Here is a 27,791-nt window from a genome sequence, read left to right on the forward strand (position 1 = left end):
ATGAAAGCCGAGCGCCCTACATTCATCCGTGTGGACAACAAAAACCCCGCATCACCCACATGGACACACCTCCGGGAACCACAGACACTGAGGGCACCAGCCGGGAGAGTTCAATGCCTTGCTGCCAAGCATGATTGCCGGTTCAGATCCCATCCCCGACAAATTGAATTTCTCCTCATTATTTATTGTCTTCTTTCTTCTTCAGGACATTGTGAATTCCTCCCAGGATTTGTGCCCTTTCATTTCTAGACCTTGGTAACTCCTGAACCACAGTTTCATGTGGTTTTGTGATTGTTAACCCAGCATGTGGAAGGGACTCAGGCCATAAATGCTCAATGAATCCTGTATGGGGAGGCGTGGACGGGGGACACATTTTCTCCTTCATTTGCAGTCAGAGAGCACTCCGCAAGCTCGTGCTCGCTTGCTCGCTCGCTCTCTGTGCAGTGCCACATGCCACAGAAGCCAGGCTGTTGGAGAAACGGTGTTTTCCAATCGCTTTAGCATAAGAAAGAAGATTTTCAGGGCCACCGCCTCCCATGCCTCCGTCAATTATTTGAGCCTCACCGAACAAGGCCTCGTCCCCTCTGTGGGGTCGCCTGGCAGCTCCTCTTGCCCCAGGCTCCCGCACACCCCAATGCCCCAACGTGCCTGTGAGGCGGGGAGGGAAATGGATTTACCTTGTGGTTTTTGCCATGCCGGTAGACCATCCAGTCTTCCCCATTAGTGCTGACCTCCAGCTTGTAGGATTTGACATAGTAGCCATTCTGCGTTTCCCTGGAAATCGCTCCCTGCGTTGCAATGGCCGTGAGCATGGTTAGAAAGCGCAGGTCCACCTGAGGAAGAGGGGAGGAGGAATAAGGGACCCACGGCTCCTGACAGGAGGGCAGCAACCTCTTGCTTTCCTCCCAAGGACAGAACTGTCGCACTTGCTTTCGACTCATACCTGTGATCCACCAGAATCAGAGCGATCAGTATCAGTCTGCAATTCCAGACTGGATGGTCAAACTCAACTTATCTGGCCCTAAATTGGACACCTTTGAAATTGTACCTGATGATTGTTCTTTTTTTCTCTTTTTTTGCAAATGTGAACGGACAGTATTCAGTTTATCTTAAAGGGATCCTCAAACATCTAGAACTGTGACCTCTTCTTATTGAACTACAGCCTGCCCTGCATAGTAAAAGCAGATGCTGTTTAAAGAAACAATGGCTAAATCCACTCCACCCTACTCCAGTCCAGTCCAAGCCAATTCACTTATGATGCCCTAGTTGCAACGTCTCAGCTCAGGGCTGCCTCGCCTCCCCTCCCCTTGGTCCCTCACTCCATTGTGTATTTAGTCCCTCGGGTCACTAAAGGGTCAAAGGGCATCCAGAGTCTGCCCAAGCAATTAGGCTTATGCACCAAGTCCTGACCTTTGGCTTGATGAGGAAGATGACCCACATTTTAAGGCACCTCTCTTCCCATAACACCAAACCCATTTGGAAATTGCTGGATGTCATTCTTTTGCTGGCCGCAGTGTTTCTTAATGGCAACCTCCGTGTGATCAAAATTTAGCCAGCACTCACTGGCAAAATTTGTTTCAGGAAGCATTTATTGGTACTTAATATGTGCTCGGCATATTACACAATTCAAAAGAAGTATGCAGTGCTGTATATGTGCACGATAAACAGCTGGAGGGCAATACGAAAGTTTACGGTTGAGGACCAAAAATAAGAAGTAGAATCTATGGAACATTGATTATAAAAGAGAATGTTCTGGAAGCTTTGCAGGAAGGATGAGAAGGGTTTTTGGAGCAGCAGAGAAGAGATAGTGACAAATGGCCTTAGGGTTGTGCTGTTAGGACCCGTGTGGACTCCCTGGAAGTTTCTAAGTGTACTTCTCCCTGTCCTGTTGTTTGCTTTGCCATGTCCTTCTCAGAGCAGAGGTCATCGCGTCACGTCAGAACTAGGCCCGGCTTGTCAATGGGTCACAAGGCTGTCCGGTGTGTGTCATAAAAGCAGTCATTGCTCTAGCGTGGACCTAGTAGCTCGCTCTTCCTGGGGGAGGAGAACCGGACCAGTCTATAGTTTTAGGGGGGATTATTCAACATACACTGCAAGTCTTATTCAGAAGGAAAGCAAACAATAGTCTGAAAAGACACTGCAGAGCATCTGGGCAACTAGAGCTTCATTCCCGGTAGTGACATTTTCCCATGTGTTCTTCTGATAGCTATGTGAAAAACCTTCCTGGCAGGGCTCCCTCCAAACAGCAAAGATCATGAGAAGCTGCCATGCTCAGCTAGCAACTCAACAAGTCTGCCCTCAGGAAAAAGCCCTCCCCCGACCAAGTCTCTGATGCCTCCCTGTGCCAAGAATGAGGAAGATCTGGAACTGTTTATAGAATGTTCCTTGGATATCTATACTAAGAGGCAAATAGCATCCAGGCCAAACAACTTCTCCAAGGCCTGGTAATCTTCACAAGGGGTGGCAGTATCTGTCTTATCATCATTTTATCCCAGCAGTTAGCACAGCGCCTGGCTGCGTCTATTTGTGCCTGGTACATGTGGGTGTTCGGATGGATGAATGAATGGAGCTCTCGAGTATGCTGTGTTTATTTTCTTTGTGTCCTCTGTCCACTCCAGCCGAGCCACCTCCCTCGCCCACCGGTACACTCACACTTGGCACACCCTCTGGTATCGGAGTAAGTACCTGGAGGTACTCCTTGCTGGAATCCAAGTTGGGGGTCCAGCCATTGTCATCACCATGGAGCCGGCTTTGTTGAGGTGTCCACCTTTCGTCAGAGTAGGTAGATGAGGCACTAATCTGTTCATTAGCAATCCGGCCAGACTCCATTCCCAGAGGCACATTGCACTGGAAGTCTGGGAAAGGGAGAGGGTCAAGGGCAGAGTTCTGTCTCTCAACCTCAAACTCCTGGGATCCCCAAAATGTTGCTGCCTTCTAGGGACAAGTCCTTGCAGAACTCCCTCATCTTAAAGACCTAATTATACACTCACATTTTGAAAACAACTCTGCCAAGTCATAGAGCTTGACAACCCCTCTGGGTTTGAAAGAAACTAAATTGGACCTAAAAGAAGTCAGACTGTGGGTAAATAAGAATCATCATACAAATTAAAAATACAATCTAAAGCATAAGAACTGTTGGTGCTGCAGGCTACGGATGCTCACAGACGCCAGATGCACCGTTACTGAAATACAGGTAAATGTGTGATGGACTCGTGGCAATCTGGGTGGGCTTGATACATCGTGGGAAGCCTGCTTTCTTCATAAACACCCAGGAGGCACTTCTGCTTCTCTCTTTCACTCAATTGTGTCGAGTTCTGGCACAGAAGACCAACGTTACAGAGCAGTGAATACCCGTCTTTGGGACATCTCTCCCTGAGCATGGGCACATCACTCTCTTCCCCTATGCCACCTGCCTCGGCAAATGGACCTGGAAGTCACTGACTCTGGCTACGCACCATTAGGTCAATTGCTGTCCTTCCCATGGATACTGTAGACACACTGGTCAGTATCTGCGTGTGCAGGTGTCTGACAAAGACCAGCAATTTTTTCAGGTATCAAACCCATCCTTGAGCTCCGTGACTGCACTGGCCATTTGCAGCACTTGGTGCAAATGTGCAATACTGTTTTCCTGTCACCCAAACTTCATGAGCTCTTTGAAGAAGAACAAAAGCAAAACCCAGAGCAAAACCCATCGCCTTTCCAGTAGGCCAGGCTGCCATGTCTATGGGTATGCACATGGTAAGCTGTCTATAACCATGGCAAGATTTCCCCAGCTCCAGTCCTCCCTAAAGTATTTCTTTGGGACTTAAAGTTATCACTAGGGTCTCTAAGTATAAATGGCAGCACATCTGAAGCACGTGTCCTAGAGAAGCTGATCTGAAGATGTAGTTCAGAGTAGATGTGGATGGAGGCAGGAGACTCAAGGTCTAGAAGGGCATTTCCAGGACAGCTGGGGTCGGAGCTAGGCTTTGCACAGTACCTGGTACACGGTAGAAGCTTGGAAACTGTGTATACTCAAGCATGATGTGGAAGTCCAAGCATATACCAGTCTAGTGAGAGAAACTCTATCCAGGGCCAGAGATGTTTAATGTAAAATACATATATGAAGGAGGTTTACAAATTGCTCAGTTTTCTGACAATGGCCACTGAGGCTTAGAGAGGGAGAGAAGACTTAAAAAATGTTAGCCCAGGGTGAGGACTCTATGTAGATATCCTAACTCACCTCCCTTTCATTCACAGATGAGAAAACTGAAGTGGGAGATGGTCCTGTGACTTACACTGGGAATCACTAATTCTTGGTGCACATACTTACTTTCTAGAGAAATGAGTACTTGGCCGACATGGGTTCGACTCTTATTAATCTCTGCCTAGCAAGAGGATATAGCCCCCATTCCCGGAATTCAGAGGTTACTACAAATTCTGGAGAATTTCCCTCTCTTCTCCCAAAGGCCAGCCTCTTTCCACCGTACATCTCACAGCCCTGATGGAAGGACAGGACAGAGGTTCCCAACTCGCCAACTCACTCTCTGGTGGCTCTTGGTGAACCAGGTAGTAGCGTGCAGAGAAGCCATCCTTGGCCACCGCCATGTCTGTGTGAAAGGTCAGGGAGAGTATCCCTGTTGACGAGCGGAGTTCGGAGGGTGTTTTGGTCCCACAGTACTTGCCAATCAGAGGGCCAACTGGACAGGCAGGACAAAGACAGGTCAGTAGAAATGGAAATGTCAAACACCATTTTCAATACATTCACCCTTGCCACAATCACCAAGTCACTCCACAGAGCACCCTTCGGTTATGCCTTGGCATAAAAGAACGACCAAAGATAGGTTTTAAGAGCAATGTCTAACATTTTTCCTGTACATTAAAAAGTACAGTTGACCCTTGAACAACACAGGTTTGAAGTGCATGGACCTACTTACACATGGATTTTTTTTTTTTTTTTTTTACAAATACAGTACTGTAAATGTATTTTCTCTTCCTTATGATTTTCTTAATACCATTTTCTATTCTCGAGGTTATTTTATTGTAAGAATACAGTATATAATACTTATAACATACGGAATATGTGTTCGTGGACTATTTATACTATTGGTCAGGCTTCTGGTCAACAGTAGGCTATTAGTGGTTAAGTTTTGGGGAGTCAGAAGTCATGTGTGGATTTTCGACTACATGGGCGACTGACCCTCTTAATCCCCGCGTTGTTCAAGGGGCGACTGTACTTTTTTCCCTGTTCAAGGGACAACTGTATTTTCCCTGACCTGGCCTCATTTTCTTCTCTCACTCTGTTCTGGGGACGGGCGGGAAAGCTATCATGATAATGCCCGTTTTACAGAAGAATGAACTGAGGTGCGGGAAGGTCACATGACTGCTCCATGTTCACACGGCTAGGAAATAACAGAGCTGAGACTCACACCCAAGTTTTCTGACTTAGTCTTATGCTCTTCTCAGGAAATGAAACTGCTTAGTCATCAAGCCTCCCCCACAGGGCAAAACGCTGAGGCTGACTACGAGAGTGAACGATTGGTTTTCTCACCAATACTGACTATAAAGACCTACGTTGGTCTCCACCTGAGAAGTACCAGTTCCACTGGGCCTTTCTGACGTCTATGACTGTTCTAATACTAGTAAAGTCATAGTCATAATAACGATGATGAAAGCAGCGTATTTATACGTTTAGGACACAGGGTTTAAGTGAGCTGCCCAGGGTTGCAGAGCTGCCTTATAGCAGAGCCAGGATCCAGACTCAGTTATTCTGGCTCTAGCATCCTATTTGGGCAGAGAAGGTGGTCACAGAGTCACTTTGTAGGGAAATCCTGACAACCTGGGGCAGAAAAGAACATTACCCATAGGCTTTCTCATCTTCACCCAAGCATCTGCTCAGTCTCCTCCCATCCTTCTCCAAAGAAATATTTCCAAGAAAGGAAACTGCCTTTCTGCAATTTCTCTGAAATCATCCTTGGTGAAGAATAAGAAAGAGAGTCATCATGGGTCATACACAAACCCTAAGGAGCTTTGAAGTCTTTGTTCTCTCTTTTTATTGTTACCAAAGGAACTCATAGGCAGAGACGAAGCTACTGAGAAGGGCCTCGTGACGGCAACGTCGCTCACCATGTGGAATGCCATCCCAGACGTCCAGCCAATCGTACTTGCAGTCTCCTTCTCCCACCTGCAAAGGGTCGTGCTCTAGGTCAAAGGTCAGGAACTGCAGGATGATCTCCATCTTGGGTTTGGCCAGGATGGTAAATGTGCAGTCCAAGTTGTGTGGGTACTTCTCAGGAAATCCAGGGGATTCAATGGTCCCGTTGGGGCTTGTGAAGTTTTTGGAACAATCTTCGGAGCCTGTATGTAAAAGAGAACGGTAGCATTACGGAAAGAGAAGAAGATGCCTTTCTTTGCTGCTTCTGTCACATGGGTTAGTTAAATGTTTGAGCCCCAATCCCCCTCCTCATAAGGTTTTTGTTTCCACTGGAGTGGCCCTTGAAGCAACATACTCTTCACATCCACGTCTCAAGCCTTTAAGCCAGACTCCCTTCAGGAGAGAAATTAGGGGGGGAGAGATGGCGTGCTCTACATAATAGAGGATGAACAGCAATTGAGGAGTTGGGGAGTAGAGGGGGGTCAGAAAGAAGTGTGTGTGTGAGATTCAGAGAGAGAGAGAGAGAAAGAGAGAAAGAGAGAGATTCTCTTGAAAAGAGGAACAGAGTCTTCTTTCTCAATTACTCAGCTGCTTGCTCCAGAAATGTAAGTTATTTCAATCCTTAAGGAAGGCTTGCTGATTGCCAGCAGGGAAAACAATGTTACCCCTTATTTATTGCTGACCTCAACACTAGCCCCTATTGTACCAGAGCCAACTAAGTGCCCCCTTCTCCCTCCAAGATCCAAGGTGCCTCAGGGGAGGGGCAAAGGGGAGCTTGGGTCTCATTCATGTCATGACTATATTAAAACGAGCTGCTCTGTAGTGGCCAGACAATTAACAATCGACTTTTGTAGCTGGTGGATCACAGCAGGGCGTTGGGGATGTTAAAGGCCGCTCCAGCAGCAAGTTTGGAAAAATGCGGCAGTGTATTGACATTTGGAAGGCTTCTGGTCCCTTTGTGGTGGGGATGGCCTTGTTTCTCTCCGAAGCTCTTGTGGCTGCTTTCTTGGGGCTCGGGGAGGCATTCTTATTAAATGCGGCACAGATTCGCATCCCTGTGCGGGCTTGGCCGGCACTGGGAGCTCTAAGAGGATTATAGCCACCAGATCTTCGAATGCCTCTAGGTGGAGTCACATTAAAAGGGCCCTCATGGGTTTCCACGCAGGGCGGGCCTCAGGCCGGTCCTGGGACACTGCAGCCCGGGCCACGGGCCCACGGAGCAGCCCCGGGCCAGAGGTGATACCGGTCAATGCCGTGGATGTGAAGGCCGGACAACCACAACTGATTTCACTACGTTCTGATTTTAAAATTAAAAAAAGGTAGCAGGATTTATGAGGAGGGTAATAGGCACTTTTAGCATGAAGAAAAAATACAGAAATACTCGATAAACCAGGTGTTTACTGGCAGGAAATGTCCTCTGGGAATCCCGCTGAAATATAACTGTGTGATGTCAATACACTGATCTTTGCCCGCAGCGATGTCTTCATCGGCGGCTCCTGGAGCAGGCCCCTCCACGGGCCTCTTTATTGATGATGGCTCTCTGGGAAGTGCACGGGTCTGACTTAGAAAAGGTGCCATGCAAATATGTGGGACAAGGGGGGACTGTCCTTTAGCATCAGACGGGAAATTCCAACATCCCTACCTACCCATCCGTCCCCTCTGCCCTTCCCACCAGCAACCAGCGCTCTGCCCTGGCAGGGTGGGGACACGCGACAGCTGGGGCGAGAACTAACCTTTTCAGGATTCTAAAATGCTCCCTAAGCACCGCATCTGTATCTTGGAGGCTCTGCACTCTGTCAGGGGCAGGGCGGCCCCGTGGGCAGCCAGGTCCAGAGGGCTGAGCAGGGACGGCCTTTCCCCAGTTTGTTTACCACTGAGCCCCCAGCTTTGTTGACTGTCCAACCCCACACTCTGGAGGGCCTCCTCAACGGGCCGGGATGAGGCGGTTGGGCAAAGCCAAGCCAGCTGGCAGGTCTTTGCGGGGCTGAGAGGAATCTTGAAAAGGTTAGTGTGTATTGCCATTGTGCAGCCTCCTCCGTGTGGGTCACTTAGCCAGAGGAAATTAACTTTCTCTCCACGACTTGCTTTCAGAGCTAGAAAAGGCATCCTGACATTCCCTCCTCGGGTTTGCTCTCTTGTCATTCCCTTTCAAGGCCAGGGGAATCCCCCTCCCCCCCGGGAGTGGGGAATTTTTGGTGGAATCTTTCTTTGGGTCCTCCCATCCACGGGGGACAAAGTTTTCCACCATGGACGCCTAGTAAGCCCGAGGGAGGTCCGGAGCCTATGGGATTCTGAAGTACCCACAGTTTCCAGGGTTCTGAGGTCCTGCATTTGAGTGGTCAGAGTTTTTCAATAGGATATTTTTAAGGCAAATCAAACACACAAAAGCCACCAAAAAGAGCGCATATCTCTCTCTGCCACATGGCTATACATGGGTATATCCTCTGGCTTATTTTAAACAAGGAAGGAAAACAGTTTTATCCTTTCTGCGCAGAACAATCAAACTTGTCCATTACAATGGTGTCTTCATCTGTAATTGCGCCATTCACAGTTTGGACTGTGGGCAAAGTGTCAGAAAGCAGGAAGCTGAACAGTAACAGTAGAGAGGAGCTCTCAAAAGAGGGGACCCTCCTGGGACAAAAGTGGAGTCTTGCAGACTTTGAGCTCATCCAAGATCCTTTTCTGCCATGCGTTAAAAGAATTAAAGGTTAAAAAAAAAAGCTCAGTCAACAAATACTCCAGTTCACTCAATGCTAAGACTGTCCACGCAAGCTGGGGGATTTGGGCTGCAGTGAATGATTTCGTACCAAAGGACTCTAGTGTGAAAAATGCCCACTTCGTGTTTTCCCACTGTCAATGTTACAATAACTCTGCAAGCGTAAGAAGAATCTGTATGCATAAAGCTATTTAAAACATGGTGGATTTATCCCAACAGAACTTGGCCTGACCTTGAAAAGTGAATTCGGTTCAGGGAGGAGGAGTACGGGGCACTCTCTAAGGTTTCTCTATCTGTGAATGACCCCAGGGCTTTCAGTTTCTGAAATGTCACTGGATACTGGGAAAGAAAACTTGATCTTGAACTTTGGTCAAAAGAGTTATCAGAAAACGAACAAACAAAAAAACCCACGTTTTCCAGTGATTCAGCGTCCAGTGTTACTTTTTAGAGTTATTTTAAAATTCCTTTCTCTATTATGCTCATGATTGGGCAATCTGAGATCCTTCAAGTGTGCAAGCTGTTTTGGTTTGCTCTTTTATATGTGGATAGTCTGGTATTACACTGATTCTTTTCTAAACCACTTCATTCAGGGCACACAGGAACCTCCCACTCTAGCCACATGCCCCCTGTCTGTACCCGAGCTGCGGGTTTGTGCCTGTCAGTAGAATTCTGTAGCTGAGCCCAGCCAGGGCAATGTGCAGTCGCAGGCTTCCACGGTCCTCGGTACGGTTATTTTGTGTGTCTGTGTTTACAGTCCCCCTTCTTTCTCTTTATGAATCTGACTAGCAAACATAGCTGTGTTTGTTTGGATTTCTTCAGCATGTTCACGCATTTCTTTCATGTTCTGTGGATGACGTAAACTTTGTGTATTTTCTTTCAGGACTCCGACAGTGGAAATGTGGGGGCAGCGAGGGCATGGCACCTGGAGGAATGCTCATCCTCCTTGACTTCTCAGCTTTGAATTTTGTAGCCCGCACACGTATGTGTTGTATACAGGGTTGATTTTCATGCCGAGAGCTGTTCTCTCAGGCAGGCATGATGGGAGGAGACAGTGGCCCCCAAGAAGACCACTGGGTTCTCATTTTCTTATGGTCCGCCAGAGATTTGACTGTTGTCGGTGGGGCTATCTCCCACTACAGGAATCTCTCTCCTCCTTTAGCCATCCTGGTCCTTGAAGTAGCCCGCCCCATTGCTCCATGCCCAAGCCACCTGCCATGGGCTGGCGCTCTTGCGTCTAGGCATCCACAGACTAGAGGTCTCAAAACAGTAGTGCTCTGTTATGCTACCCTCCTGGGCGTCTTAACTTTTAACCTCAACCCTTCAAATGTGCATCGTGGATAGGGTTCACATTCACTCCTACCGCGGCTTTCCGGAGACTCAGGGCACCATCCTTTGGGAAATACTAAGTCCGGAAGCCTGAAACAGAGATGAGCTTTAATGGTCCTGCTCACCCTTGCTGAGACTTCCCTGGGCCAGCTCCCCGGAAGACCTTGCTTAGAGCTGCTTTCCTTTTCCTGTCAGCACAGGGGAGCTGAGTGATGGCGTTAGCACTGGGGACCTGGCTATCAAATTGACTTCCCAGATGCCCCCCTTGCCAAGCCACTCAGTGGAGCCCTCGTTTTCATAACCGGAGCATGTTAATTGTACTCTTACTCAGTGCTGACTCCTACTGCCTCATATTATAGTTTTCCTCTCAATTTACGTAGCTATTTACCTATGTTCACCCAACGACATCCACTGCGCGTCTGTTACGTGTGAGGGTTTACATACCTGTTTGCTCACTAGAAGAGAGCAAACATCCTGTTTTATTCCTTTCTATCTTCTCCCTCCCCATTGCTCCCCAGCAGAAGAGGGTATGATGAACGTTCCAGCTGAGCTGGTGGACTGACTGATCGGAATCTTGCGCAGGACTCTAGGGAATATGGATCGAGGCATTCAGGAGCCTCACAACAGCCCCTGGGACACTGGACACACAGATTGTTGGTCCCTATGATCTCATGTGGTTGGGAGCGTGATGACCCATGACAGACAGACTTTCTTGGGACTTGTGCCCTGGGACATTCTGTGCTCCCACTCTGGCTCGATGATGGCTTGACACAGTTCCCTCGGCCCACCCCTTCATTGGATTCTATGTTCTTGCTCTCAGGCAGACAAATCTGACAAATATTTAGACAGAGTGGATATAAAAAGTGCTTTCAGCAGCTACCACTTCCTTTCAAGAACTGTTCAGTGAAAAGAAAATATATATGAATAGGTCCCCTTACACTGAACTCAACAGGCGCCGGACTTGGGCCTCTCGATGACAAGGCGGACAGCCTCCCCTTGCGCCAGACTCCGTCCACGAGTTGTAAAACACAGGCTCGGAGGGGCCGCACTCGTAGATGGGGTGGAAGCCTATGAGGTGGGGGAGCAGGCTGGGGGTGAGGGGAGACCTGGAGGGTGTACCTCGCTTAGCCTCAAGACAATGAGCTCTCACCCTGGAGGGAAGGGCATGCTGCTTGGAGCGTGTCAGTGTAGATACTGAACCAGCAACTTGTGAATAAAAGATCAATCCAGTTATGGAAATAAGGATGGGGCCATGTTCTCAGAGCCTAAAGTAATCGAAGGTGGGCCTAACGGAAAGCGGGAAGTCACCTTAAAAGAAGTGCAGTGTTCTCTGTCTCTTTTTCTATCTTTTTGATTGCTTTTCAGGAGGCGGTTATCCTGGCATTTAGGAAGTAGGGGTCAACAGGTGGAAGAGGTAAAATGGGTCAGCGAGGGGAATTCTGATAAGCCACATGTGAATTTAAAAGCTACCATATGACCCCACTGGTAAGATCTTTTAGAGACTCTCAACACTGAAAAGATTATGTCCTTCTGCCCATGAAATTCCGGATAAAGGCAACATTAAACCATGAAGTAATTAGGAGGAAGTTCGACCAAGTTTTGCTTTTTTCCCCATGAAGATTATTGTGATTTTTAAAAACACACAAAAATTGAGTTCTTTTCAAAAGCATTGCTCTAGGGAGTTCAAACCCCGCATGGGGCTCCCTGCTCTGCGGGGAGTCTGCTTCTCCCTGTCCCTCTCCCCCTGCTTGTGTTCCCTCTCTCGCTGTCTCTCTCTCTGTCAAATAAATAAATAAAATCTTAAAAAAAAAAAAAAAGTATTGTTGTTCTATATAATTGGCGCTCCTTCCTCTTTCGGTGCCACAAACAATGCTTGTCTGCCTGGTGGGCAGCACCCAGCACTAACCATGCAAGGCGCCCTCTCAAGTTGGATCATAAGTTAAACGGGCTTTTTCATCTCGGGCTGTGTCCAGGGTCACCGTGAGTCTCTCTTCCAACTCCAACAACTTTTGTAACCCTTCCCGTCTGTCTCACTGGGCTCCATCTATGCGCAAATAACCATCACACAGTTCCCTTGGACACACACCGATGCTGGCGGCTTGTCTCCTCGGGGGCGCCCAGGACCCCGCTCTCCACCCACGACCACACTGACCTGTCTTGAAGATCTCATAGCGCAGGGAGAAGCCTGCCCCCTGCCGGGCGTAGTCGGAAGTGAACTTGATGTAGAGCACGGAGCCCGAGGAGATGATGGTGGGTGGGGCGATGTTCCCACAGTGCTTTCCTAGGAGGTCTGCGGATTCACTGTCCCCATCCCGAATCTCGATGAAGTCATACCTACGTGAGGATGGTACAAAGGGGCACGTATGAGCAAAGATCACTCTCAGGAGAGGAAAGGGACCATTGTCTCACCCCAGCTCCTGCGCTCGCCCTTCCTAGACGGTCAGGTGTTTCAGACTGATAAACAAAGGGCTCTCAGGTTTGCTTGTATAGACTGGCCCACCTAGATGTAGGAAGCTGCCTTGCCCTATTGAAGCCACAGAGAGAATGGGCGCCTCAGTGGATGGCTAGATTTTAAGGCCTTCTTTCTTTCTTTTCTTTTTTAATCCGTTTTTTTTTTAAGATTTTATTTATTTATTTGACAGAGAGAGCGAGAGAGCACAAGCAGGGGGAACAGTAGAGGGAGAGGGAGAAGCAGGCTTCCCGCCAAGCAAGGAGCCCTATGTGGGGCTGATCCCAGGAGCCCGGGATCATGACCTGAGCCGAAGGCAGACCTTAACCATCTGAACCACCCAGGCGCCCCTTAAGCCCTTATTTCTTGCCCACATGAGAACCGTAGCATCCTTCTAACAAATATCTCCAAAGAAGCATTTTTCCTTCCTTCCATAGCACCATTTTTATTTCCACCATGATCTCTCTGGATCTTTGTCTTTTCTTCTTAGCTCTGCGTCACTGCAAGTTACTTAACCCCTCTGAGATCAATTTCTTCATCTGTAAGATGAGGATAAAAATATCCATTTCAGAGGGCTGGGTTGGAGATGAAATGAGAGATATAAGGAAGGTGCTAGGCACCTTGCGAGGCACACTGGGGATGTTCCTGAGATCTGCTTACTTTCCCGCCCTCTCCCCCATGTTTCAGTTTCCTCCTGGGTCACCCCCTCTTCCCTTATCTTTAATTGTTGGTGACAAAGACTCCCATGCATGGGCCCCTCCCTCTTGACAGGACTCTGCCAAGTTCACCTCTGCAGCATCTAGTCAACAGCATGTTTTTAAAAGGAATCAGCATCATATTAGATAAGGCAATAAAAACCTTTCTCCAAAAGCAGGGGGTGAATCCCCGGGGACCCAGTGTCTATGAGCACATAACTATTAGCCTCGGCAAGAAGCAGAGCAGGCTGCCATCCCTGCACTGAGGCCTGAGCTCATTTAAAATGGAATCAACCTGGCCCCAGGTTGGGGAAGACTCATCAAAGACAGACATCCTCGGCTCGGTTCACGGGATGGCGTACACACCACGGGATGCCATTTTATCTGTACAGGCAACATTCTGGGCCTTGCTGTGTGCTCTGGCGGTCTTCACCGTGCCAACTCCATGCTCCTTCCCTGGGCTCCCAGTGAATACCGCGGTCTCAGCTGCTGAGGTGGGAAAGTCCTTCCCCACCAGCTCCCTGCAAACTGCTGGTCACTGTACCACTATTTACCGACAACCACCCATTTCCTTCTCCCTCCCTGTTGTTTATTTTGCAGCAACCTGTTAAAACAACATGTAAGAAATTTCTTTTTTTGGGTAAAGAGAGGGAAAAGCTACCCTCCCTGGGATGTGCCTGCAGGCTCCTGCCACACACACACAGGGTCTGTGGGAGCTGGCTGCCAGCAGAAGCGGCTTATTTAAGCTGCAGTGGCCTGAGGCCTCACTGCAGCCCCCAGGAGCCATATTTCAGATTGCACAGCCACTTATGAATAAATAGGACTGCAAAGGAAGTGTAGGGAATGGACCGGGATTAGTTCAATCTTAGACCCCAGAGGGCCGGAATCCTATAGTCAAAAGAATCACGGAAGCTGGTTAGTCTGGAGAAGCCAAGATGGCAAGGTCTCCCCCCTCCCAGGAGCTCTGGAGAGAGAGCCACAGATTGAGAATTGGGAATCGGTGATTTTGGTTTGGGTGATGACGTTGACTTTGAAAATGTGCTTCCTCACTTCCAAAACAAAAGTGGAAAGACAGTTAAGTTTGTTCTCAAAGGAAATTCCCCAAACCTTCTAGAAAATCCCTCCTTAGTATTTCCACACTGAGGTAAGCAGTGTTGGCCAGTCAGTCACTCTCAGCTGAGTAATGGTGATGTCCCATCAGGGTGCACAACTGTTGAGAAGCCAGTTGTGTTCAGTGAGCAGATATTACCCAGTTCACCTGGAGTAGTGAATGTATGAACCTGGATGGAAGAGTCCCATCCACCCCCTGAACCCCCGCCCCCTGCCAGGCCGTGGCCAATCCCAGAAGCAGACAGAACTAGGTTTGGATCCCAGTTTAGGTCAGTTTAGCTGGGTGACCTCAGGCAAGTTACTTAACCTTTCTGATCCTTAGCAATGGGGAAAATGACAGCAAAATAGGGATATTAGAACCTTTTTCCTAGGGTGGTTGTGAGATTTAAATGACCAACGTAGGATGGTTGGTCAGTACTCAGTGTCAGTACTCAGCCTGGTCGTTAGTGTTTGCTTAATAAATGTTAGCCATGATTTGTCATATCCTCACACCCATATCTGAGGTGAAGATATACAGCAAGTGAGTAGAGGTGCAGTTTAAGCAGAACATCTGTTAAAACATTTTGGAGTGCATTTTGGCAGAAATGTGACAAACCCTTTAATCCAGCAATTCCACTGCTAGGAATTTTTCCTAAGAAAATAATCAGACAATTGCACAAAGATGTATATGCATCTTTGTGAGTGTAGATATAATAAAAAAAAAGCATAAGAAAAGTGAAAAGATGCTTTGTTTATAAAAAACAGCATCATATCTAAATGTCCAACAACAGAGGGTGGGTGAATCAATTTTGGTGTATTTATAAAATGGAATACTCCACTGCTATAGTAGATTGATAGTGCTGTAGGTCTAGGTATTTTGTTTTTATGGGAAAATAGCCATGCTACATTGTTAGTGTAAAAAACAGATTTTTAAAAAGGAATGTGTTAAAATATCTATATTCTTGCCATATACAAACAGAAAAAAGTCTGAAAGACTACATAAACTAAAATATTAACAGTAGTAAGATATATGGGTGGTAGAAATTGGTAATTTCTACTTCCTTCTTTGTTCTTTTCTATTATCTGAATCGCTTACAATGAGCTTGCATTTCTTAATAAGCCACAAATATATAAAATAAAGCTGCTTCCATTAAGAATTTTTTTTCCCACGGTGACAGATGGTAACTGCATCATCGTGGTGAGCACTACGGAATGTATCCAGTTGTCAAATCACTATGTCCTATACCTGAAACTAATATAACATTGTATGTCAACCGTACTTCAATAACAAATAAACAATACACAGTAGAATAAAAGAAAAAATAAGAGAAAAAAGAATTTTTTTCAAAGCAGGAGAGCAGAGAAGAAGAACCCAGCTCTCATAATGTAGCAGATGAAAATGTAAATACCATCATCATCATCATCACCATCCGACTCACAGAAGTGTAGTGAGGACTAAATAAGTCACAGTGTTGGGTCACCTAGAACAGTGCCAGGGACGTGGCCCACACCCAGGAAATACTTAAAGGTATTTTTAAAGAAGATAACCAGATATCTCCAATCTTTGTGTTGCCAATTTCTCCGAAAAGGACAAAGAGAGGCCCAGACATCCCACTGGCTGGATCATCAGAAGGGGAGGGTTCTATCTGGTTGCCTAATCACACATGCAGTAATTTAGGGGATTAACACAATCATCGATGAAGCCGGGCTCCCTAGCAAATGCCATAGCTGTAAACTTGCCTCAATTTACTCAGTGGATATACCACCCCAAATCTTTTTTTTTGTAATGCTGGCAGCTACAAATACATCCTTACGTATTTATGTACACATACAGCGAAGGGATACATTTTTGAAAAAGGTCCATATACATCAATCATATTATAAATTTTCTTTCTGGGCTTGTTATTTAAAGGACCCCTCTGGTGAATCCTTTTGGGAAGCAAATAACCAGCCCTTACTTAAACTTCTTAGAAAGACTGGATTTTCCTATCAGGTTTGCTTGAGGGGAAAGGGACCCCAAATTACAATTTGGTGGCTAAACCCCTCCCTCCCCCAGCCCCCCTGGACTGCCTGGGCTCTGCTCTGGGGACAAGCCGGTCTTCTGGCTGGGTTTTTTTGTATAAAGGGCACACACTGAATGACATGCTGACTTCACAGAGAACGTCTCATTTACGTCCTGTGTGACTGACTCATTTGGGGAAATTTTTTATTATTAGGGATTTGCTACAGCTGGAGTAAATCTCCTTAGAAATTTCAGTGTTGTCAGGTTCATTTGGAAGAGCTCGTGGGGGATTAGGAAGTTTGTGGCCTTGAAATAAATACGGCTCCGCATCTAGCAACTGATAGCCAGCCTTTGTTTGGTAAAGGAATCTGGGGTCCAAACTCGGGACTCACCCCAAGGACAGTCAAGGAGGATAATCTGAAAGGCCGTTCCTCTTAGAACACATTATTCATTTTCCAGAAGAAAACATAAACCAGCCAACGGACATATTAACTACTGTGTTTGCATTTCATTATTCATAATCTCCCTCAAATGAAAAAAATTCCTTCCAAAGCTTTAACACTACCTTTTATTATTTTATTCATCTATTTACTTTCCTAAGCTGAAGTAGCAATTTCCACTCCTACCTTTTTCCTTTCTCTCCAAAATGGCTCCCGGGTGCCTTTTTACTTTTCTCCTCACAGATCCCGACATCTGCATGTCGAGCATCTGTCTAGAGAACATTTTCTGTACGTTCTTCCTCGACTTCAAAGTCTTAATTTCTCTCCCCAAACCCACATTTGGGGTGTGGGAATCCTGACGGTGGAATTAATTTTCAGAGTCCACGGGAGAGGTATGAAAAAGCAACAGTCTCATCTCTTCTTCTCATCACTAGGCAAACATGAAAAGAGGCTTTCTAGTTTCCATAACTCTATCCACGCTTGACACTTCCCAGCAGGCCCCCAAAGGCTGGGTTAGCCAACCGAGCCTGTACTAGAAGATCCACAACTTCTCAAATGGCCAGATCGTGTCCAGCCTGTCAGAGTACCCCTGGAGGACTGCCATTTAGAACTGCTTGCGAGGAGATTTCTCTGTCACAGGTGGAGTACTTGGGTGCTCTAGGGAAGAGTGCTGTGCCCATTCTACGATACTTGGGTCTACACATCATAGCACCTGTGCGCGCCCGAGTCCAGAAGCCATAACCTTTGCCAACCAGTCAATGTCTCCTTTTATGCTACTGGTATCATAAATTTTTAAGACCTCACACCTTGCACATGGCAAGCTCTTTCCAGCCTCTGGGCCTTTGCACTGGCTCTTCCCTCTGCCTGTGATACTCCGTTACCTTCTTCTGTGGCTGGTGCCGTCTCCTTCTTCTAAGTGCAGAGGTCACCTCCTCTGAGAAGCCTGTCCTGACCACCCAATTTCAGACGGCATGCCCTTATTCTCTGCCTTGCCATATTATTGCTTTTATAGCTATTGTAATCTGCAAAGGTCTTGTCAATACACCTGTTTATTGTTAATCTGTGTCCTCACTACATAGCACCACGAGGGCAAGGACCTTGCCTTTTTACTGCTGTATATTTCTATGGCTTGCATGGTGCCTGGCATAGAGCAGGGCTCACTATTTTTTGTGGTGTGAGTAAATAAATGAGGGGCCTACAGTTGGTGAGTTCAGGAAGAATTCATTCTATGACGACGTTTCCCGAGGGGTTGGATACATTTGGTCCGTTTTATACTCTTTGCCTTTGTGCTCCACCACATTCCCTGAGCTATTCTGGTTTTATCTGGAAACCAAAATGTTGCCTCATGACTCGAAAACACGAAATATAACATTTTGAGTGGAAGAAACATCTCAAATCATGCTGACAGCATTTTCACTATTAGCGGCAAACAAATCAACTATAATTAAAATGCTGTCAAAGTGATTTGAGATTTTTCTCACACTTTCAAAGTTCCATATTTCATGAGTGGATTATGGAGGCCAGAGAATTTACCACCTCCTGGAGTGCCTTTCTTCTGGGAAGCTCAAAAACATCTACAAACACTGTCTTATTAATCCTTACATTAAAACCTGCAGGGAAAAGAGGAGGAAAACACAACACTGTCACGTACAAGTTCCCAGTGAAGAAGTTGCCTGAGACACAAAGAGGCTCTGGGCAGGTCTGCACGAGGCCCAAGTCTCTGGCCCAGTCGGGCCCATGGCCAGGTCACCTGGTCTCTGGCTCAAGAGTGAAATCCAGCCTTTATGGAGAAATCAGTTCACAGTCAGGTCAGATTTTTTAAAGCAAATTCCATTTCCTTGAATTTCTTCCTTTCATCGGGGCCACCCATTTAAGAAGAAGCTGGAACATCAATGGGAATATCAGTCGGAAGAAATATCAATCATCTACTGAGCATTTATTATGGGCCAGACCCCCGTGTAGATCTTACTTCATTTAATCCGCATTGAATACACACCACACTCCGTTACAGTTCCCACCCGTTTACAGATGCAGAAACTGGGATTCAGAGAGTCTAAATGACCAGCTCAAGGTCCCGTGAGAAGGACAGGTCAGAGACCCAGGCGGTCTCACTCCTGGGCATACAGACCTCACCTCCATCCCGTGAGAATAACAGATGAACACAGTACAACAGCAGTAGAAGGTATGGGGTATAAAGAAACCGCTTGGTTTCCGTTAGGGACTTAGCAGAATCTTGCTCTTTTTCTTTAGCTGTTTTGTTTAAACAAAGCCTATAGGACTTGCCAAAATTATTAGACAAATCACCGATAGAAGCAGTGAGCGGTTTTGGAATTCAGGGTTTCAAGATTCACCCAGTTGAAATCTAGCTTTTAAGTGTTCAGATGGGGTAACATATTAATTTTTGCAAGTGAAGTATTTTTATAAGCACATATATACCCATATGTGAACATATGGTCCAGCGAGTGAGAAAACAGTATCCTGTGTATTTATAAGCTCTTAAAGTATCATCTAGAGCACATATTCTTAAACCCATGGATTTCCAGTAGGGCCCACAGATGAGTTTCAGTAGGTGAGGGAACCCCTATAGTCAAATGCAGAAATTTTGTGCATTTGTGTGTATGCACATTTTCCTAGGTCTGTGACAAAAAGAATCTTAAATTACTGTGATACAGAAACATATCTGTCGATGAGTGTGTGTGTACTCTGAGAAGTGTGGTTCACGGGCTTTGTAGGCAGACCCAGCTGTTTCCAGCACTCATGAGTGCAGGCAAGGCATTGAACCTCTCTGAGTCTCAGTTTCTTCTTCTATAAAGTGGAAATAATCATGGTCCCCACCTTGTTGGGCACTGTTGGAAGGACTGCAAAGGTACATACGAGCCCAGAAGAGTGCTAGATGCCTGCAAAAGTCCCTGGGAGACACTGGCTATTTTTACCATTACTTGTGTTTTTACCAAGCAGGGTGGCAGACATAGAGGAGAGAAGGGTTACATACACATGAACTAAACACACGAGGAAGGAATGAAAAGTCACAAAGTTAGAGACGGTCTCGATGCCCCCCCCCCCCCCCCCCGCCCCACCAACCTCAATGCTAGGGATGGCGGTTTCTAAAAATCCTCCTCCTATACAAATCCATCAATAGTGCTTCAGTCACCTGAGTTTTTGAGATTTCCTTTCAATCTCGTGTTTCTGAGCTCTGGAATCAGCCTGTCATGCCGAATTCAGAACAGCCCATGCCTTCCCCACCCCGCCACCCCCCCCACCCCCACCGGTTGGTGGGTCTTGAACAACTGGGGACTCGACCTCCTTCACTGTGGTGAGTTAACGCGTGTCAACAGCTCAGCATAGTGCCTGGCACATAGTAAGTCCTCAATAAATAAATGTTAGGCATTATTACTATTATTATTATTGTTGTTATTGTTATTCTTTCCTAAATAGCTGCAAGGACTCCAAGGGAGCCAAGACTTCACATCTGTTTGCCTCTCTGGGCTGGTGCCGCTGCCCTTTTAATGGCGACTTCTGGCAGTTGCCTTTTCTTCCCTCATTTCTTCCCACCACCCGTCTCTGATATTTGGAGCTTATCCGAAATCCCCACACAGCCAGGGTCTTCACGGCGCCTCAGAAAGGAGGAAATCTGACCACCCGGCAAAGGAAGTATGCGAAGAAAATAACCCAAAACAAACTGAAGGAATTATTCCAGAAAACCTTGAAGGCAAGAAAATGGAAATACAAATAATGTCTATTTATAATTGCTGGTTGTTTTCCACAGAAGCCCCGGGATGATGGAGAGGGCCCTGCCGATCTCATTGTTCCTAGAGGAGCAGGCTGCCAAGAACGTCTCGCAACGTGAGGAAGGAGGTCACTGCAGACAGGGTGTCTGATAAGTCTCACTGTGGATGAACTTTCAGAGAATGAAGGGCATACAACAAAGCCCCCAGCACCTCTCCCCTGGCCCCCCTCGCTGAACACCGCTTCCCCCACTGACCTGGCTCCCCAGCAAGGCGCATTCCTGAGGCTGTATGGCCACAGATCTGGTCCACTCCTGGACCAGCGAGCGCTCTGCAGACCAGCTTGGATGGAACGTGTTTGCTTATGTAAGGAAGGATTTTCTCGGCAACCAGAGCCAATGTGAAGTTTAAGGCTGTCGGGCAGGCAGTTTCCAGCACAACGGTTGGGTCTTTTTTCCGTCAGCCATACACATCTATAAAAAATCCTCACTCTCTGCAGTTAGCTCAAGGGCCCCTGGTTAGCAGAGGAGGAAGTAAGAGTAGCCCATAATTTATGTCTGTTCACCAGCAGGCTGGCACTTGGATGTGAAGGGGAACCCCACCCAGCAAGGCCAGACGGGCCTACACTGGCCTGGGTCTATCAAGCTTACATGCCTCGGTGTGCCTCATCTCATGAATGGGAACAGGGATCATGCCTCTGTGCCTCCCAGGGCTGGTTGGAAGGGGCAGGGAGTGACTGGCACCCACTAAGGGGAAATCAGAGTACACCATCCCAGGGCCTGGGTGTGCTGGCAGCCACAGCCCTGCACTTGGCCAGGCAAATGGTTCCCTCTGGAATGGGCGCTCACTAACCCTGGCTCCCAGAGGCTCTAATTGTGAGAGCAAATCATAACCTTCCCATCTGTCCAAAAAATGGGAGCCTGCTGGGAATGAGGTGTACCAGGCACCAGGGAATCAATCACTGCATCGGAAAAACATTTTTCTAGGGGTGTAGGCTCCCAGTCGTGTTTCTGTCCCTCTTTGCTGGCATCCGGCCCCCATAACAAAACTTAGAAAATACAAAGCTTGCCTGAAAAATGTACCATGCAGAAATCTAAGCAGGGGACCAATGGGGAGTACGTGGCTGGTGTGCTGGGCCCTGTCCTTGGATTGCATTCACTGCAAGCCTCAGGTTACAAGGGCTCAGGGCTTCTCCTGGCGCCAGAGGCAGACTTGTCACGATTGTGCGAAAAGCACCTTGGTGTGGAAATGATGGGCCTGCACTACTGTCCAAGCAGGAAGGTTGCTGCCACGCCAGGCTGGAGATTCTGAATATAGCACTCAGTGGCCAGTCAGCTAGAACAGCTTCCGCCTCTCCAACCAGCACTGGGTGAACGATGCTCTCCTCGACGGCTGGGTCGTGAAGGCGCCGTGGCTGTGCTGGGAGCAAAGCCCGGTCCGCCCTGTGCATTTTAAAGCACTTGCCCCTCCTCATCACAGAAATGGCCCTGTATTTTGCAAGAAGTGGCCAGCATCTGTGGGCGGGGGGTGGGGTGGGGTGGGGTGGTGTGGAAGCAGCAAACGTTCAGGAATATTGTGTCAGAATATTGGTTCTCTTGGCTGGAGGTTCCCTAAGACTAGGAAGAAATACGTCTAGAAAGGACAGCAGCTTCTACAAGAAAGGGAACCAGATTGCAGGAAGTCTCCTAGCAGGATGGGAGCAGTGTGAGTCAGACCTTGAAGGACCTTTATCTATCCCACAGCATCGCAGACGGTTTGCTTTGTGCATGGAACTGCTGGCTGCCTGGCTGCACAGCTACTGACTGGGGCGGGGGGGGGGGGGGGTCGCGCATGGCGGGAGGGAGCACTAGTGGCAGGGATGAGCTGTGAGGGCCGCACAAGTATAAGGGCCCTGGTGGGCAGGAGGGCAGCAGGGACCCCCAGAAGAGCCATCAGTACCCCAGCGCTTAACCCAGCTGCCTGCCCTGAGGCTTAGACGGAATCCTGTATCTGCTTGGACCTCAGTTTCCCAGCGGATAAGACAAAAAAAAAAAAAAAAGAAAGAAAATACTTTCTTACCCTCCTACCACTCTCAAAGGGATGACACATAGATAAATCACTTTGAACTTTTAGATGAAAGGTGCTCTATAAACTCGAGGTCTCATCAACTGTAATTGTTACGGTAATTATTTTAATGATAATAATGATGATAATGGGAGGGGGGATGGGGTGAGGACGAAACCTCCTACCTTGAGACAAAGAAAAACTCTTCCATTAAAACCTGCGTCGTGATTCCTTCTGCTTCTCGCTCTCTCAACCACCCCTTTCAAACTGCCAATTCCTGGGCTGAAATATTATTTACTCCTTTTCTTCCCAATAAAACAATTATTTGTTCCATCGTTCTCCCTCTCGCTCGCTCTCCAGTGTGTCTAGCTTCACCCTGACAGCTCAGCCATGGACTGTTTACATGTCTCGCTCACCTCCAAGACTCTGGTTCAGCGCCATTGACACTGAAGGCAGGAGAATTCTCTGTGTGTGAGGAATCAATTACCTCCGCTGACACTCTATTACTAGCCCTCACATCTTCGGATTCCGGCTGCAGAGGGAGGCGGTGGGGGGATGGCAGAGAATTTGAAGGCGATGGTGAGGGGGGCTGGAAGGGACCTGGGGGGTAGGAGGTGGATGACAGGGAAGCAGACGGAGACCATCGACAGAGCATCACGGAAACACCTCTCTCTCCTTGACCGCCCTGCCGGCATCCGGAGATGACCCCATGGCAGGAAGGGGCAAAGAAAAGGAGTAAGAGATGGAAGGGGAAAAGAAAAGACTTGTCAAGGCTATCTAAAGAAATCAGAGAGGCCCCAAATACCTAAGCCTGGGGACAGTGGGTGAGAGCTCTAGGTACAAGGACACGGGCATATAAAGGCAGCTTTGGGTGGTGGGCTTCAAATTCCAGCCCTACCATTACTATCTGTGCGATCACTCTCACAGTGTACCCATCTGTTAAATGGGAATAACAGCAGTACCCAGTCCTGTGTGAGTCCCATGTGTGTATATGTATGTACATATATATACATATATGGAGAGAGAGAGAGAGAGAGAGAGAGAGAGACTGCCAAGATGCTTGTCTACAAAGGTAGGAAAAAAAGCATAAAAAAATCATGTGGATTTCTTTCATCACGTGAAGTCCTTTGATAGCTTTCCAAACGTAAGCCCAGTTCACATGTTTTTCTTTCTTCTTCTTTTTAAAAATTTTATTCTGACCCAGCTAACATTTTTTCAGGGATTTTCCTTCTAGGGAAAAAAAAATTCTGATTATGTAAATTAAATACAACCATCTACTCCGCAATCACTGAGATGAGTTGTGAGGCCCTAGGTTTTATAATGAAGGTCGATTATGGAGGCTCTTTTCTAGAAGGAAAGACAAGGGCAGCTAATATGTATACATTTTTTTCTGGGATGATTTATCCAGGCAGATGCAGAAGAATGGAATTAAATTATCTATCGAGTTGCTCTTAATCCTGAGGTTTCAATCCCCCTGCCATTAAACAGGACAAAACAAAGAGAACATCTTATTTCCTATAGCACACATGACTATAGGAAAATACACAAATCACGTTTTAAGAAAAATCTAATTTCTTTACTTGGTCTCTTTCCTTCTCTTTATCCCCTCCCCACCCTGAGCTCCCACTGAATTTCTGAAGACAGACTCTCACGCGGTGTAATTAGCTGGGAGAATTACATGCAGTTACATGGGGTAAGATGCTGGCCCTCTGGGACCTCTGGGTTCAGAGAAGGTGCCAGGGTTGAGAGGCAGAACAAGTGGGATTGTGTATTAGAAAACCTCAAGTGATTTTCTCAATCAGGAGATAAAATGCATCGTTAAGAAGGACATCCACAGCGAAGCTTGCGCTTGGAGCATTGCGATTGCAACATCGTGTATTTAAAAACAAACTGCCAAAAATAACTGTTGTCCCAACTGCTCTTTAACCTTGGTAGGAGGAGAACAATCTGTGATGTTTCTTCCCCACTTCTTCAGCAAGCGAAGTTGCTGGGTGGAGTCCTTGGTCAAGGTTGGTGAGCCGGGGTCGGCTGCCAGCCAAGCTACAGTCAGCAGGGCCGTCCCATTTTATTGCACCATGTACCTGCAGGGGGATCTGTTTCTGTCATTAGCAGGGTTGTTGCAATACAGAAAAATATTGCCTCTCATTGGCTCCTTGGGGGCATCAGAATATTTCTGTGGTTGGGCAGGCAGTAAATCTATAACCACGTCATGAGTAATCAACCTGAGGCTCTCTCCTGAGTGCAAGACACTCTCTTGAACCAGAGAACTTACACTCTGTTTTGATTTCCAGAGACTCAGGTGGACACCAGCTGAAGCCACACCTCCATTTGGGCAATGCGGCCTCCTGCTCTCTATTCTTAGGAAAGAGACATGTGTTCAGAGAGAGCCTGTGTAGGAGTAAACTGACAGGTGGAGCTTAATCCAGTGTTACCTGGATTTTTCCAGGCCAAACCCCAGGTTCGGGCATTAAACTGGGGGCCGGAGGGGGGTTGTCCCTGGATATAGGGTATGAAACTGTAGAGAGCCTGGTCAGGGAGGGTGGGAGCAGCAAAGAGTTCTTAAAATCTTAGTCTTTCCTGCTTCCTGACCACAGCCCCTCTCTAAGATGGTGGAAGTCACCGGGCCAGGAAACAAAATTCAATAGCATTGCTCAGGCACCTCTTCACTGAAAAGGAGTTTTGCTGATCAGCAAGTCACAAGGATGGCCCTTCAAATACTGTGGTTCCCTAAGGCATCAGATTGTTTCCAGTCTTGTCTTTGATGTGATGCTCTCTACATGGACCACCAGAGATATACACCTCTGCTCTGCCTGGCTAACTTCTTTGGGATCACTTCTTCCAGGGAGCTGTCCCTGATCTCCCCAGCCTAGGCTGGATCTCAGTGCCGTGGGCTCACATATCATGCCTGCAGCATATCCGCAGTGGACATGCACAGTGCTGGGGGAGGCAGTAGATCATAAGAGTAAAGAGCACAGGTTGCAGAGCAGGGCATTCTGGCTTCAAATCCCTTCTCTGCCATTTCCATGGGTGGGACCTGGGGCCAGAAGTTATTCTTTAAGTACAAGTTTCTTCATCTGTAAAGCGGGAAGAGTAACAATGACTTTGCATTGTTTTGATTCAAGGATCAATGAGATGATATATGTGAAGCGCTCAGCAAAGTGCTGGTCTTGAGGTAATGCTCTAGATGTGGTGGCTTTATCATCAATAACCATATATTTTTAAAATTTTTTATTTTATTTTTTTTTAGAGAGTGTGTGTGTGTGTGCCCAGATGCGGGGGGGGGGGGGGGGGCAGAGGGAGAGAGAAAGAATCTTAAGCAGGCTCTATACTCAGCCTGACATGGGACTTGATCTCGAGCCAAAATCAAGAGTCAGATGCTTAACTGACTGAACCACCCAGGTGCCCCAAACTTGCTCCTAAACTCTTAGTTCCATGAAGACAAAGAATATGATTTACTCATCACTGTACTCCCAATGCTATCATTATGTGTGGTACATAGTAGGTGTTTAGTAACTACGAATGAATGCATGGTCCATTGCCATTTTGTTGGTGAAAGGCCAAGTCACAGAGAGCTTAGTCAGCTCCATAAGCCCGTGTCTCATCCTCCTGCTCTCATTATATCACATCACAAGATGGATGCATAGGGAAGACAGCTCTGTCTGCTTCCAGGGCAGGTTCATGCCATGTTGACTTATGTCCTGGCAACTCAAATGTAAAAATACCACCGAAACGATCATGTGTGTGCCCCTGCTTAATACTCCAAGACCAGGTGTCCTGGGGGTATAGAAATGAAATATGTAGTCCATGCCCTTAAGAGGATTTACATGCTCGGAATACAACCTTGACCACCCATGAACTAAAGGCAAGCCAGCAAATCAAGGCAATACACAATGCTCTGGGAGTTCGGCATTGGGACCCATAACTGGAAGAATCAAGGAAACAGAGGGGAGGAGGAGGGGAGTGTTCAGCTGGTCCCTATGGAGGGGAGAGGGAGGCCGGTCCAAGCACTGGGCACTCACAGGGGCTCATGCAGATATAAGGTTGTCTTTGGCTGTTTGACTGGAATGGAGGGTGCTCACTGAGCATAGGAAATCACTATTGACTGGGTGGGGGGAGGCTAGATTATTGAGGTCTGGTCTGTTCCCTATGTTGACTGGAGTCGGTTTATCAGCCTGGGAAGCTGCTAGCTCTCTAAGATATCACCCCTACTTTGGGAGAAATAGACACAACTACTATTTAGAGAGCTCCTCTGGCCATAAATACAAGAGCACCTTGTTCATCCAGGACACAGCTCGAGGCCAAATATCCCTACACCTCCAATATCTAGAACATGGGTGGGCTTTGGGGGGATGGTTTCAGAAGAAAAGACCTTGAGCACCTCAGCTGATGCCGGGGACTCCGTGCACTGATGCTCTTCACACTCTGTCCCTGAGGGTATGTCCCAGAGCCTGCTCGGCCATGAGCTTGGCCGACTGAAGCCGAGCAGACATGCTGGCCCTGGGGTTATACTGGCTTGGGGCAGAGCCGAGACCCCAGAACCAGCACTTCCCAATGGACAGTAAGACCTCCAGAAGCAAAATCCGTACAACACAATAAAAGAGTAAAACAAGTCAGAAGAGGAAGGCTCCAGGAAGCAGGCATACACCTAACAGGAAGTGACAGCAAGAGTATTGGTAGAAAAAAGTCTCAAAATTTCCCGTGACAAAGCACAAAGATGCTAATGCAGTTGCTAATTCATTGTGTATCCACATAGACAAGACATGGCAATCTTGAAAAGTACGTATCAGTGTTGCAGGCGAGGAAACTGAGGCCTGGAAAGTTTAAAAGGTCAACAAAAACTCAACTCTCAACCTCCCCGATCCGAACTGGACATCACTCGGCCTCGGTCTCAAAAAGTGAAGTTTAAAATTAGAGGCCTGAATCATCAAGGAAAAGTTGACTCTCCTTACTATTGGTTTTGTTTAAGAAGACAGGGAAGTGTAGCACAGGATTTAGAACGTTCTTTATCATAAATCCTTTCAAAAAAGACCTTTGGAACTCTGAATAGGAGTAGGTTTGAGTATCTAAACGTTTCCCTTGAATGGAGTGCGGTTCTCCCATGGTAAATGAGATGAAGCCGCACTGAATGCATGCATAAAATCATTCCTATAAACTTCGTGTGGGTTCTTTAGCC

At 47.2% G+C, this 27,791-nt stretch overlaps 1 protein-coding gene across 4 annotated transcripts in view; it reads right to left on the reverse strand.

Moving 5' to 3' along the window:
- The window catches only part of NRP2 (neuropilin 2), a 111,938-nt gene that overhangs the window by 65,603 nt on the left and 18,544 nt on the right, over positions 1 to 27,791 (reverse strand). For all 4 annotated transcript variants that reach the window (XM_028112125.2, XM_028112126.2, XM_028112129.2 and 1 more), the window contains exons 3-7: positions 12,328 to 12,509; positions 6,106 to 6,336; positions 4,524 to 4,679; positions 2,686 to 2,855; positions 678 to 833 (exon numbers count right to left, since the gene is read on the reverse strand). In XM_028112125.2, coding sequence (XP_027967926.1) covers positions 678 to 833; positions 2,686 to 2,855; positions 4,524 to 4,679; positions 6,106 to 6,336; positions 12,328 to 12,509 — 895 coding nt within the window. The remainder of the gene's footprint in view (positions 1 to 677; positions 834 to 2,685; positions 2,856 to 4,523; positions 4,680 to 6,105; positions 6,337 to 12,327; positions 12,510 to 27,791) is intronic.

Source organism: Eumetopias jubatus, unplaced genomic scaffold (genome assembly GCF_037043125.1).
Source record: "Eumetopias jubatus isolate StellerSeaLion01/CBP00866 unplaced genomic scaffold, mEumJub1_p1.0 scaffold_3, whole genome shotgun sequence".
Classification (NCBI taxonomy): Eukaryota; Metazoa; Chordata; class Mammalia; order Carnivora; family Otariidae; genus Eumetopias; species Eumetopias jubatus.